The following is a 15,000-nucleotide window of genomic DNA, read 5'->3' on the forward strand; positions in this document are numbered from 1 at the left end:
CTTCCTACTTCTCCCTTTACCCTCCTCCTCCTTCCACTCCCTCTTCTCCCCTCCCATCCTCTCCTCCTCCTCCCCTCACTTTCTTCCCTCACCCCCCCCCCTCTCCCCCCACCCCCCCTCGTGCAACAGCGTCTCCCAGTCTCCCCCTCGTTTTAACACCCTCCCCCTTGTTAATTGCAGGTGCGGCATCGTGTGACAGGTGACGTGATGGTGCTCAAGATGAACAAACTCCTCAGCAATCGGCACAACATGCTGAGGGAGGTGGAGCTCATGAATCGACTCCATCACCCCAATATCTTAAGGTAAAGTTTCGTTTTTGTTTTCCTTTTTTTTTTTTTTTTCATTTTCGTGTTCTTGGTCGTCGTTTTTTTTATGTTGTTGTTCTTATTTTTGTTATTGTTCTTCGTCTACTTCTTCTTCGTCTTCTTCTTCTTCTTCTTCTTCTTCTTCTTCTTTTTTTCTGCGTGTTATTCTTGTTATTTGTTTCTGTTACTATTATTACTACTGTCACTTCCACATTTTCCTCACCGTCATTTATCATTTCACTTTTTTATTATTATTCGTAATCGTGTATGTCACTCTCCCTCTCCTGTACACTCTTCCTTTTCCTCTTCCTTTCCCTCTCCTATTTCCATCTACCTCCCCTACCCTCTCCCTCGCTTACTCCCTCTCTTTCCTTCTCCCTGTCCCTCTCCCTCTTCTCCCTTTCCTATTTCCATCTCCCTCTTCTTCTCCCCCCCCCCCTCTCTCTCTCTCTCTCTCTCTCTCTCTCTCTCTCTCTCTCTCTCTCTCTCTCTCTCTCTCTCTCTCTCTCTCTCTCTCTCTCTCTCTCCTCCCATCCTCTTTGTCAATCTCATCCTCTTTTTTCCATCCACCCCATCGTTTCCATTTTTTAAATATTGCAACCATTTTTCTTTACATTATCAGTTAATCTTAATAAACCACAAACATAGTGTCTTAGTAAGTCTTATATGATTTTTGAAAGATAATTATTTGGATGGAATACCCCAAAGAGCTGCCAAATATATATATATTTTTATAAACACGCAAAATTAACGTCAACTCTGATAATAATTTTATACATGTCTTTTTTATAGCTATCTAATAATAATAATGAATTTAATAAAAACTCCTGCCATGAAAGGGTTATAAATATTTTGCATTGTGACGGGACGTTAATTTAATTCGATTTTTGTTTTTCTTTTTCAGCTATTATGGTGTTTGTGTGAACGAAGGCCAAGTTCATGCTTTAACAGAGGTGAGATTCTTCTCTTGGTTTATGCAGGCGTTCCAAGTGCTTGAATACTGTATGTGTTGTTGACATGCTATGTTTGTACTCTATTTGAAATGATTTTTTTTTTTTTTTTGTGTATTTATCTGTAATGGATCTGAGTATTTATTTATAATGGATTTGTATACTCATTCGTATTCTGATATGTTTGCATACTTATACACTGCAACCAACACTAGGAAAAGAACAATAATGCTTGACGTTTCGGACGAGACGAGACACATCATCAGGCGATAAAACCGAAATGGATGCTTTACACAACAAAGACGCCATTGAGGCTAAAGAACGTTGTTCATATTGATGTTTACTTGAACAAGCGATTGAACAAGGGGATGTATATTGTCTTTTTGAACATTGACGTGTGTGGGGGTGTGAAAAATTTGGAGCGATGACTGGCTCCCATTTTGTGTTCAAATTGGGGGAAAGTTTATGCACGTGTTCGAGGCAGCCGTGGTGCAAGATTGTTGCGAAAGATTTTTTTTTTTTCTTAGTGACGATAATAGATAATGGATGTTAATTGTTTGTTTATTGAGCCGTAAATACCCGAGCTTGCCGCTTAAATACCTTTTTGTTGATTCAGAAATATTATTAATTTAATTATGTTTCCTATTTGCGCTTTTGTCTAGTTAGTTATATTTTTGGTTAGAATTATTTCTATTATGCGGTCTCGCTTAGATACCCTCCTGAGAGCGAGAGAGAGCGAGAGCGAGAGCGAGAGCGAGAGCGAGAGAGAGATAGCGAGAGAGAGAGAGAGATAGCGAGAGAGAGAGAGAGATAGCGAAGAGAGAGAAAGAGATAGCGAGAGAGAGAGAGAGAGAGGAGCGAGAGAAGAGAGGGGAAGAGAGAGAAGGAGAGAGGAAGAGAGAGAGAGAGGAAGAGGAGAGAGAAAGGAGAGGGTAGCGAGAGAGAGAGAGAGAGATAGCGAGAGAGAGAGAGAGAATAGCGAGAGAGAAGAAGAGAGAGAGATACGAGAGAGAGAAGTAGGAGAGAGAGAGAGGATAGCGAGAGAGAGAGAGGAGATAGCAGAGAGAGAGAGAGAGAGAGAGATGGGTCGAGAGAGAGAGAGAGAGAGCGAGGAGAGCAGAGCGAGAGAGAGAGAGAGAGAGAGAGAAGAGAGAGAGAGAGAGAGAGAGAGAGAGAGAGAGAGAGAGAGAGAGAGAGAGAATAAAATCAGACAGTTCTTGACGATCAAGCCAGCGATCATTTAATGTCGGGAGGAAAGTTTCCGTCTTGGTTAAAAAGCAAAGTGAGGAAACCGAGTGATTCGCGAATTTCACTGACTTGGAATGCTCAGTAAAGTCTCGTAGTGAAAGCCAACGAAATTAAGCAGCGATATCTCAGCCTTCAGCGAGAGTTGTATGAGTTATATATAGCACTACCATGTTAAATAAGGTTTCTCTCTCGTAGTCTTTAGGCTTAGGTATATGGGATCCAATTTTGCCCTTTTCATATTTCAGAACTTTTTTTTTTTTGGTTATTATCAAGATACAAAAAGTACTTGTTAATTCGTCTTCGTAGTGCTTGTGATGATAATTAACTAACCAGGATCCAATAAACATCTGCATATCAACGTACAAATACCAGATATACTATATATATTATTGATATAAATACGTAAGCTACATACAATATCCAATGAACATCCAAGTTTCTTTCAATATTTTCTTTCCCTTTCTCTTAGTTTATCCGTATTTTTAACGTCTCTACAAATCCTCTCTAACATTTTCTCCTTTCTTTGCCTTTTTTTTTGACATATCAACAAATAATTTTCCCTTTTCTTTCTCTTTTACATATTTATCCATTTTCTTTAATCACATGTCTACAAGTCCATTTTCCCTTTTCTCTCTCTTTTACACATTTTTATCCATTTTCTTTAATCACATGTCCTTTTCTCTCTCTCTTTTACACATTTTTATCCATTTTCTTTAATCACATGTCCTTTTCTCTCTCTTTTACACATTTTTATCCATTTTCTTTAATCGCATCTCTACAAATCCAACCTTCGTTTTCAGTACATAAACGGAGGCTCCCTCGACGCCCTCATCGGCAACCACGCCGTCCTGCTGTCGTGGGCGACCCGCGTGTCCCTGGCGCTGGACGTGGCGCGCGGCATGGCGTATCTGCACTCCAAGGGCGTCTTCCACAGAGATCTCACTTCCAAGGTGATTTATTTAGGATTTAGTCATTTAAAAAACTTGGGTGTGTGATTTATATGGGATTTATTTGTTTGTTTGTTTTTTTCATTAATTTGTTCGGTTTAATTGGCTTCAAGTACGTTTGATTGATATATTTCGCTCTTATTGGTGTTTGTGGTATTTTTTTTTCTTTAAAGTACGTTTAATTATAATTTGCTTTTAAGGTTTTGTGATGAATTCATTTATTCGTTCTTACGATTTGTTCTTCAGAAAGAACGCTTTATATTTTATATGATGACTTATTTCAGTACTAGGAATGTGTTTAGACTAATTTGTGCATACATTTTGCAAGCACGAAACGTAATGTTAGGATACCTTTTTTACAGAATCCTGAAGGAAATGTAATTATTTTAATGATTTTTGTCTTTCAACAGAATGTGTTAATCAAGCACACAGAGGAAGGTGGAGAACACAAGTTAACAGCTGTCATTGCGGACTTCGGATTGGCTGCTCCGATCCCTCATGAAAAGTGTGTAGTCTTGTCTTGTCTTTGTAATGTAAGAGAGGGAGTGACTGATTTATTTGTTATTGGCGGTTGAATTATTGTTTTTTTTATGAATGGATTAGGGTCTTTAGGTTTTTATAGTTTTTTTTTAAGATTGTGGTATTTCGTATGATAATGTTAGATTACGTGACGTTTGGTTAGGATGTAGGTATCAGTCCCAAATAGCTATATGCTCTTCCATCTTAATTTTCCGGCCACCAAGCCCTCACCCATCTGCCCTCCCCGCAATATCAAACCTTTCCCCAACCTCCTATCTCCCCCACTTCCTCAACCTCCTCCAAGCCCTCCCCTTTCCCAACACTCAACTCCCTCCTTCCCCAACACCTCCCGCAAATACTCCCCTCTCCTCGCCCCCAACGCTCCCTCTCTTCCCCAATCCCTAATGCCCCCCTCCCTCCTTCCCCAACTCCCTCCACTCGCCACTCCTCTCCCCTCTTCCTCCCCCTTCCCCAGACTCCCCCCACATCCAAACGTATCACCAATCTAACCCCCTCCTCCCCCCTCTTCCCCGGCAGGTGCGTGCGTCTCCGCCAGGTGGGGTCGCCGTACTGGATGGCGCCCGAGGTGATCCGCGGCGACTGGTACGACCATCGGGTGGACGTCTTCAGCTTCGGGATCATCGTCTGCGAGTTGATTGCGAGGTGGCGTGTGATTTTTGTGTTTTCTTTCTTTCTCTCTCTCTTTTTTTTTCTTTTTTTTTCTTTTTTCTTGTGTTTTTTCTTTCTTTCTTTTTTCTTTTTACGGATGTATGATTTTTTTTCTCTCACTTTTTCTGGGTCATTTTGTTGTTTTTATTTATCATTACGCTACAGCATAACTATATTTAACATATATAAGAAAAACAACAACTAATATTTACATCATGAGGAATAAAAGTCAAAATATAAAAAATCCACTTGATTACACCGTATTTTTCTCTCTTTTTTTGCAGATGCGATGCTGATCCTGACATTCTGCCGAGAACACACAACTTTGGGGTGCATTACTTAGACTTCTATCAAATGTGCCAACAAGACTGTCCAGCGGCCTTTCTGCAGATGGCCTTCCAGTGCTGTCAGGTAAGCTTTTTCTTTCTTTTCTTTTCTTTTTGGTTTTCTCTTAGATATATGTAGTACTTTTTATTGTTTGTAGGAGCGGGGCGGGAGGTGGGAGGGGGGATTTGTAATTTTTTTGTGTGTGCTTTAAGTTTTAGTACCATTTTTTTTTTTAACTTTTTATTGTTATTATTTGATCTTTGTTTTCTCAAATGGGATTTCGTGGGAGTTATTTTTTGTACTAATGTTTATGTTGGGTGTTAAGGGACTAAGTACGCTGTGATTTTGTAAGTAAATAACACAGCTAACTTTTTCCATTATTTATCTCCAAAGACTTAAAGATAAAAAAACACTTATACTGATAAAGATTGGAGCGTTTGATTATCAAAGGGTAAACAGTACTCTGTGAGATTAAAATATCGCGAACTGGTAAAATGTACAGATAAAAGAAATAATGCCAGAACAGATTTAGATGATAGGGAGATTCCAGAATGATTAGGATTAAACATTTTCTTTGTAAAAAAATAATACTACAATAAAGTTCACAACAGGAAACAACACGACAGTAAATTGATAAAGATAATAGCAATCACAGCCGATAGATTTAGCAGATAAAAATGATAGAATGAAACTAATGATGTAATACTAGCAGTCACCTGAGCAGAAAGAGAAATATGTAAAATCCAACAAAAGTCAAATGTTTTATCTATTTCTGTTCAATAATTCCCTGTCATTTTTTTCCAGATTGACCCAGCAACCCGTCCTACTTTTGAAGAGCTGACGACAAAGTTAGAATCTCTTTTGCATCAGCTGATCACACCTCGCCATATGCCTAGGAAGATCAAAGGTAATGTGACCTTAGGCGTTGTGAATATGTTTTGTAAATGGCAAATATTGATTGATTGATTGATAGATTTAGAGTATTATGTGGTATGTATTAAGGTTTTAATGATACATATCAGATGTATTGGAAGTGAAGGTTATTGTTAATGTTTAGATGTGTTTCTAATACATTTGCTGTTGAAGTATGTAGTCATTTCTAACACGTGTCACTTGTCCCTCGCGAACAGTCTGTCACCGGCGATCCCTGTCTGACGACACATTCCTCTTGCTGCGCAACCAAGTGCTGGAGGCGGGCTGCATCTCGAGCAGCCCCGGAACGGCCCACCCGGTCACCACGCTGGCCGACTCAACGGCCGTGACGCCGCAGGAGATCGTGGAGAAGATGAGCGCAGCGGACCCCTACTTCCAGCCATCCACTGGAACCGTGAACCCCTTCGCACAGCTGAAGCTTCCCGCAAGGTCACAACTGGTGCTCCAGGAGGGCGGCCGCTACTGCCACTCCCTCCCGGACTCGCCCGGCCTCCTGGCCCACTCGTCCTGCCTGGAGACCAACAAGCACCTCCACACGTCGGACTCCTGCCTCTGCCCTCACTCGACTAATGCTCATTGCCAGTGCCATGTTAACCATAGACAGTTCTCGTCACAAGTGGACAACAGCAGAAAACATTGCCAGTGTGTGCACAGTGGGAAAGTGTTGAAAGCTTGCGAGAAAGACGTGACGGATTACAAGTGTAGATTTAGTAGACTTGCCAGTGCAGAGGGCAGCCCCTCAGTGTGGCAGCACGACATGTGCAGAACGCCCTGCCACGTGGAGGAGGACGGGCCGGCCAGCAGCAGCCCCAGGTCGGACGTCGGGAGCGGAGGCGAAGGAGGAGGCACAGTATTACAAAGCAATCACCTGGGGGGCCCAGTGCGCCGCCGCGGGTCGGGCGAGAGCGGGTTTTTTAGCGTCGGGGACGTGGAGCGCATAGGCACGCCCGAGCTGTGCCTCTCCTACTCGGAGCTGAGCACTGCCTCGCTCATCTCCACTGAGGACGATGACCAGGGACACCACTGCCTCGTACAAAGGTCCTCCTCCGTGGTGACCGACAGCTCCGAGGACCTATCTAGTCTAGGCTGCTGCCACGACCCCCAACACTCGTGCGACCTCTCCTCCCTCTGCGAGAGCGAGGACATCATCCCGGGCAGCCGCCTGTCAGATCACGAGGTCGACACCGACATCCGCCAGATCGTGGACTTCTTCGAGAGAAACATCGGGTCGGGCACAGGGTCCGACGGCCCGAGGCGCTCGTCCTCCCGAGTGCGCCGCCAGGGATGTTTGGTGCCGCTGTTAACCCACAAGTTCAGTTCTCTTCACACTGGCCATCGCTTGATAAGCATATCAAGCACGCCATGTCCAGTGCATAATAACAACGGAGCCACGACTCCTTGCAATAAGTCATTCAGCACCAAAGATTGTGCAATACCAAAGTCCTGTCGCCAGCCGTGCTCGAGGCCCGAGCGACGCGACACCTTTCGAGTGAAGGACAGACCAAAAGTGTACATTACAGAGGGTACCGTCCGTGCAAAGCGCGATATATTTGAAGCTAAGTGAGCCAAGTGAAATATATTTTCTTTATGTGAAAATAGATATAATGTAAATTGTTGATATTTTTGTTCTTCCTAGTCACAAGCTGAAGTGTTTTGTGATATTGAACTAACAGTTTTCTCTTCCTTTGTCTTTAGATGATGTCAAATAAAACAAAAACCGAGAGAGACTTTTATTTATTCCTGTTATTATTCTTATTGATATAGCTGATGGCCTATGATGATCATACTAATTATCATAATTATTATATTATATATTTATTTTCTTTTGTTACTCTATAGAAACTCAATGCAAAAGAGATATCCATAAACAAATGGGCTTAAGTTTTTAACCCCTTAGTTGCGGGATGTGGATATAGATGCTCTAAAATACCACGTTCTAGAATTTGACACGTTGGCATACTCCACAGCTGAAAAAATAGCTTAATATAGGGCGTGCAGGGATGTACTGTTAATACAACATATCAAAGCCGTCTATGGAATGCCAGAGCAGCTATAGTCGGCTTATTTCATATCTACCAGAAGCCATAGCTTGGGAGATGATTGGCTAATGTACAGTATTTATGTTACTGTTCATTTATTTACACTAAGTATGTTTGTTTATAATCATATAATCATATCTGGTTTTCTGTATCATGATGTAAAACACGGAATATATAACTTTAATGTCTGAAAGCTTATCTAAGAAAAATAGAACATGTAACAATTTCTGGTCGAAGCCAAGGACAACATTGTTTTCAGATGCCGTGTATCAAATATGAACTAAACATATATATATAAGAAACAAAACGAAAATGAACCACTGAGAAAGACATGGCAGAGGGAAAACGTCACACTCAGATACATGCAATCACTACCGTTTAGAGATTCTTAACGGTTATAATAATAATAAGAAAAAGATAAGCAAAAAACATGTAGCTAATGAATCAAGATAGAAATCCTTCATCAACCCATGTATCATCACAGTTAACATGAATCTAGTTTATCTAGTGGAAAAAAACAAGCAAACCAAATCAAAACAAAATCAACCATGCATACAGCCGAGAGCAAATAAAACAAATCTAAAAAAAGAAACTTCAGCAGAACCAGGGCAGAAGAATGGTACCCTTAATATGATAGATGACTCCCACAAAAACAGTTAAATTATTTAGAAGCCTTTGGGCTGCATGTGAGTTACTGAAGCCTCCTCCATTTCTAATATTGCTAAAAAAATATATAGGAGGAATCTTGGTTAGTCCTTTAGTTAAAAAGACAAATGAAGTCATGATTAGTGTTCATATTTTCCGACTGGGACCTCTATTTTTATGCAGATTATAAGATTTCACGAATTTCTAGTTGTGTAATTATCGAAACAAAATTCCATATCATGCTACCATTTTGTTTCAAGGCCTTTTGTCACTAACTCATACTTCTGCCATACACCAAAAGTATCAAATTGATCTTTGTTGACATTATAGTACATTAGTATGGTCGCAACAATATGTCACAGAGTTTACCCCTATTACATCCATAGTTTTTCTTTAATAATGAAAGAAATCATTCTATCTAGCATTAAAATTTATCTTTATAGCGATCACCTAAGTTTGAATGAGGTTAACAGTATGGTTTTAGGCAGGAAGTTGTTTAACTTCTAAAAAAAAGGGCTAAGTGAGCAACGCCATATATTTTAAAATTAACTAACTATATCTGTTGTATATATATATATATATATATATATATATATATATATATATATATATATATATATATATATATATATATATATATATATTCCTTGTCTTTATCTGTTCTGCATCTTCCACTTTCCTCTTCTTCTGACGCCTTAGGTTATCGTGTAAGACGAGGGCATCCAAGGGGGAGGGGATGGGTGGTGACATAAGGACTGGGTTTTTCTCCTTTTAGAGTTTCGTTTCTCTGACTTTTTTTTTCTTTTTCTTCTTCCCTTCTTTCTATCTTTTCTTTTATCACATCCTTCAAAACTCCCGAGGAAAAGTGATATAACAATAAAAACATTCATTACAAGGGTTAAAATAATCATTTATAGCACTTTTTTTCTTTCTTTATACATAATGCTGTAATGAGTCAGTCTGTCTGCAGAAGGTTAAAATGGCTTGAAATGTTTACACTTACTGTAAAGTCTTGGGGATGAATAAAGTTTATTTCCATATGCTATCCGCATGCAGATTTCCACAAGATACCCAGCTTTTAAAATTAATCCGCTAAATCCTATTGTTAGAGTAGGCTTACCCTATGTATTTACACCATGCAAATTTCGTTAACTTGCAAGATTTCGTTTCGCAAAGATGGGTTGACAGGAGGGAGAAAATTATGCAGTTCAGTATTTGGTTTATCTATCGAACTCGCTAAGATAATTTATGTAATATTTAAAACATATTCCAACAAATCTATATTGTTACAAGGGATTTTTAAAACCTGATTAAAGAATAGTATGCGGTGGTCTCTCATGTTTATTATCGTAGTTTCCCATATTTATGATAGAAAATATACAAAATGGTTTCAAAGAAAACATGGCAATTTTGTGACTAACTCAAATTGTTTACATATAAATCAACATTAGCGTCTTACATATAGAATGAAATTCATAAATCCCAAACTATTGAATGGTTTCATCGTGGTAGTGTATTTAGCGTAAATAAATCAATTCCAGAACAAAATAATGCTTGAAAAATTAAATAGGAAGATATAGAACAAATGTGGATTTATACAGTGACTAATGAATCATGGCGATTACTTCAAACAAAAATGTAATGCTATGTAGAGCCTTGACAAAGTAGATTTAAAAACCCGCGCAGGCTAATTCCATGGTTCCATAATCATGGTTGAATCACTGATGAAGGGTAATAAAATATTATCATATGAAGTAAAGATGTGACAGAATAATGCATGAAAAATATCTGCAACAGAAAAGACGGCACATATTAATTAATTAATCTCAATATTTTTTTTTTCGCTTACGATAAAAGGAAAGTAACGCATATAGCTTAAAACACGTGATACATTCAGCATCTGTAGTTGACATAGTTTACACTTTTTTACCGTCTTTGAGATTTACTCGTTTTCAAGAATGGGAATACGGAAAATGCTTGATCAGTATTTATAATGCTGGGATTTAGAGTATGGGATCTCAGTCCAGGCCGAAATGTTTAGTGCTTCACCCGATTATTGTCTAATTCTTTACTATCTATATAAAAACAGCAACCTAAAATCTGAGTATCTGTCTTTTATCAAAACGTCAAGTGATTGGGATGGATTTCGTAAGATAATTTGAAAGCATCATTTGAGGCTGAAGTATCGGACACCTGCTACTGACAACGTCGCTACTGCAAATCGTACTTAATAATGCATAATACCTTTGAGACTGTCAGATTTTAAAGGTACATAGTTTTGTCATCCATCCATCATCCTAACCGCCATCAAGCTATCCAACAGTACACCATCCAACAATCACTGAATCCATCACATAGAAAATGGCAACTCGTTCTATGTATGAGCGATCTAAAAACAGGAATAACCGGAAGAAGATGTCTCGTTTTAGAATAACTTAATGTACAGGAGAAGTTCCACTAGTCGATATTGTATCTGGGATGGAAACTGAATCTGTAAAGTGTGAATCTTATTGACCAAGGGGGATTTAGTGGGACAGTTCCTAAATTTCCAGATATAAATTTTGAAATTAATACCTGTACAGCGCTGTATATTGGCGACATTCAGTTTAAACCACAAGAAGCTCATATCGACTAGTGTCGAACTTCTCCTGTACATTATAGTTACTTCCGAAGAAGAGAACCAGTCTTCGTTCCGGTTTTATTCCTGTTTTTAGATTCGCTCAATACATAGGAACGAGGTTTGACCTATTTTTCTTATGTTGGATGGATTCTGTGGGATGGCTTGTGTTGGATGGCGTACTGTTGGATAGCTTGACGGCGGTATCATCCTATTATGTGTCATCATTGGTACGGTTACGAGTATATCACTTATGTTTTATACATATACTTTATCCTTGTGCTTTTAGATAGAAATTACAATGCCTGTTATTTGCATTACGTTTTTATCATTAACTTTTTAATGTATTATAGTTGTGTATCTCCTGTGTAACACATTTGTAAGGGAAAAGTACATAAAATAGTAAAAATAAAATAGTTTAACCAAAGGAATTATTAAAGAAAACGAAAGCATTTCCTTATACTGAATAGAAAATGAAGTGTTATATGGGAGACTTATTTTTTTATTAAGCTCAGCTGGCTATAAGCAAGAGCATTATGTTTGAGTAATAATGTGTTATCAATAGCAACACAGACATACCTACAGATAAAAGTAGTAAGGTTATGCCGAATAAACAACGATAATTAGGAAAGTGATACAAAAGAAAAAAAAATACATATCTATTATTTTTTTTCATCGCCATTACATATACGTGCTTTAAAAAAGTTACGCTGTTACTTTATTCCTGCCAATCAACATGTACTATTTTATATAATATTCCTGAACTGATTCTATATTTTTTTGGTAATTCATCTTTGAGCGGTCTGTGATTTCATTCAAAGAAAATGGAATCGTTAGATTATGATTTGTTAATCAACAGTTCATACATTATCAAACAACTTTTTTGCAATATTCATTATCATCATTATCCTTATCGATATCACTAACACCTTATCAATAATCTTCCGAGCAATTTAAAATACAAGCAAGAAAATATCATTACGAAAATATCCGCCACACATTGACACCTCATTTATACACAACCGACAACGGCACCACCACGCATGTGACTCACCACATTATGTGATCAATAGCGAGACACAACGTAAAAAAACGGTGCCAACGTGCCTTTGTTATCCGGGTATCATCATAATTTACGGTAAAATGAGCGAAGAAGTGTGAATGTGTAGAGGAGGGGGAGTAGGGGGGGAAGGAAGAAGAATGGGGAAGGGAGGAGAAAGTGGAGAGGGAATGTGAGGAAGGAGAGAGTAAAGGGATAAAGGAGGAGGGAGAAAGGGAGAAGGGGGTGAGAAGGGAAAGGAAAAGGATGGGAAAAACAAGTTTAGATTAAGATGGAGTGTAAGAAAAGGAGCAGTGAGGAAAAAAAGAAGAAAAAAGAACAGTTATGCATTTTTTTTTTTTTTTCACGGTAGTTTCATGTTTGAGCCGCCGTGGTCACAGCATGATACTTAATTGTAGTTTTCATGTTGTGATGATGTTGGAGAGATTATGTGGTAGGGTCCCCAGTTCCTTTCCACGGAGAGTGCCGGTGTTACCTTTTAGGTAATCATTCTCTCTATTTATCCGGGCTTGGGACCAGCACTGACTTGGGCTGGCTTGCCATCCAGCGGCTAGGCAGGCAATCGAGGTGAAGCTCCTTGCCCAAGGGAACAACGCACCGGCAGGTGACTCGAACCCTCGAACTCAGATTGCCGTCGTGACAATCTTGAGTCCGACGCTCTAACCACTCGGCCATCGCGGCCTCAGTATATATATATATATATATATATATATATATATATATATATATATATATATATATATATATATATATTTTTTTTTTTTTTTTTTTTTTTTTTTTTTAATATGGAAATTAACAAGAAGAAAAGTAAGTCGAGAAAATACGTTAAAAAAAAGAAAAGAAAAAAAAAAAAAACAGAGACAACAGATATATAGCACGGCCGAAAACTTATACATACGTAATACATACATACATACATACATACATACAAACATAAAGCAAACTCTACATAAGTGTATCTATATAAAATACACATATAAATATACATATATCGTCATAATACTACTACGTGCTTTGAAGCAGAAGAGATAAAATATTTCCAGAGATCATCAGTAATTATCATAACCATCCAGTCAATAGCATATTAGAAATTATATCTATATCACATAATCAGTTTTCCGTAGCCCGATCTAACCTATGTATAACGACCACAAACATTAGGAAGTTATTTTCAGTTATGCGTGCTCTCTATCTTAATATAATCACTACATTCTGTTTTCGAAAATGATTAAGATATTGCTTACATATGAGACAAATGATGGCAAATATGATATGGATAATGGTAACAGTAATGATGATGATAATAATAACAACGCAATAACAATGAGAGAATTAAAAACAGTTGAAGGTCTGTGTTGTTCCATTTACATTTACTGTTTATTTTATTTGTTTATTTTATCTACGAAAACATTAATAACAAAGAGACAGAATTGTGCCTTGCGTCACGTTGGCATGCGGGCATTTCACAGATGCGCGAGTGGTGGTGTGGTGTCCGTGATAGTGTGGTAGCATGTTCATGTGTGTGTGTGTGTGTGTGTGTGTGTGTGTGTGTGTGTGTGTGTGTTGTGTGTGTGTGTGTGTGTATGTGTGTTTGTGTACGTGTGTGTGTGTGTGTGTGTGTGTGTGTGTGTGTGTTTGTGCACGTGTGTGTGTGTGTGTGTGTGTGTGTGTGTGTGTGTGTGTGTGTGTGTGTGTGTGTGTGTGTGTGTGTGTGTGTGTGCATTTGTTATTTCTTTATCAGTTTTCTTTATATATTTATCCATATTCATTAGATTTTTAAAAATATCTTTCATGTTTTCTATTCATTTATATGTGTATATATCATTATGATCATCATTTTCATTCCTTCATTAATGATATGATCCTTAACCCTTTGATATCAGAACAACCTGCCCTCACCCCCCCCCCTCCTCCCAGCCCGACGAACACATGCAGAATGACGTCACGCCAAAGCTGGCACGTGATTGGCGGAAAATGTCCCAGGTAAATGAAACGCCTTATTGACAAAGTGTAGCGGGAAAAGACACTCATACCTGCGCTGGAAGCGGTCGAGTACGCACCTGTGACCTCGTTTCTCTCCTGTGACCCGAGATCGTGCGTGCGGGATTGACCTTATTCGCGATCCTAATCTGGTTGGGGGGGAAATGATGTTACTGTTATTACTCTCTTGTTTGTTTACTTTATTATTCGTTACATATTGTGGTTGTTGGTTTGGTTTCCGAACGCATGTGGAAAATAGTGACTCATCCCGTTGTTTGAAATGAGTAATTCGGTGAAGATAAAAGACTGTGAACTTCTAAAAAAAAAAAAAAAAAGATAATACAATGGTGGTGTTAATAAGAATAGCAGTAGTAACGATGATAATAAGAATAACAATAATATCCGTAATCATAAAAAAAATTATCGCAATGATAATAATATTGTTAGTAATAATGATGATAAATTGGACAAATCCACTGTGTAAAGAGAGACTATTTAACTGTCAACAACAACTAGCTAACAGTGTCCATAAAAAAGAGTTACTAAAAGCATTGGTGATTGATGATCATAATGACTAAAACAAAGCAGCAAAAAGGGACGCGATAATCAAGATAATGTTTGCGATGGCCAAATGACCCACTTTTCACATGGGCAATTTGGTCAAGATTTGGCCAATTTTTGTTCCATTTTATTTTTAAAAAACCGTAAAATTGGGCTGTTTAGTGATCTGAATATTTTACGCCAATGGGGTTGTAAAGATA

The 15,000-nt window shown here is 38.5% G+C and overlaps 1 protein-coding gene across 1 annotated transcript in view; it reads left to right on the forward strand.

Moving 5' to 3' along the window:
• The window catches only part of LOC119597529, a 25,354-nt gene extending 17,735 nt beyond the window's left edge, over positions 1-7,619 (forward strand). The window contains exons 4-11 of the mRNA XM_037947105.1: positions 181-302; positions 1,210-1,258; positions 3,304-3,453; positions 3,861-3,955; positions 4,507-4,632; positions 4,923-5,049; positions 5,770-5,872; positions 6,096-7,619. Of these exons, the coding sequence (XP_037803033.1) occupies positions 181-302; positions 1,210-1,258; positions 3,304-3,453; positions 3,861-3,955; positions 4,507-4,632; positions 4,923-5,049; positions 5,770-5,872; positions 6,096-7,462 (2,139 nt within the window). The 3' untranslated portion in view covers positions 7,463-7,619. The remainder of the gene's footprint in view (positions 1-180; positions 303-1,209; positions 1,259-3,303; positions 3,454-3,860; positions 3,956-4,506; positions 4,633-4,922; positions 5,050-5,769; positions 5,873-6,095) is intronic.
• Positions 7,620-15,000: the final 7,381 nt, after the last annotated feature.

Source organism: Penaeus monodon, chromosome 39, assembly GCF_015228065.2.
Source record: "Penaeus monodon isolate SGIC_2016 chromosome 39, NSTDA_Pmon_1, whole genome shotgun sequence".
Taxonomy (NCBI): domain Eukaryota; kingdom Metazoa; phylum Arthropoda; class Malacostraca; order Decapoda; family Penaeidae; genus Penaeus; species Penaeus monodon.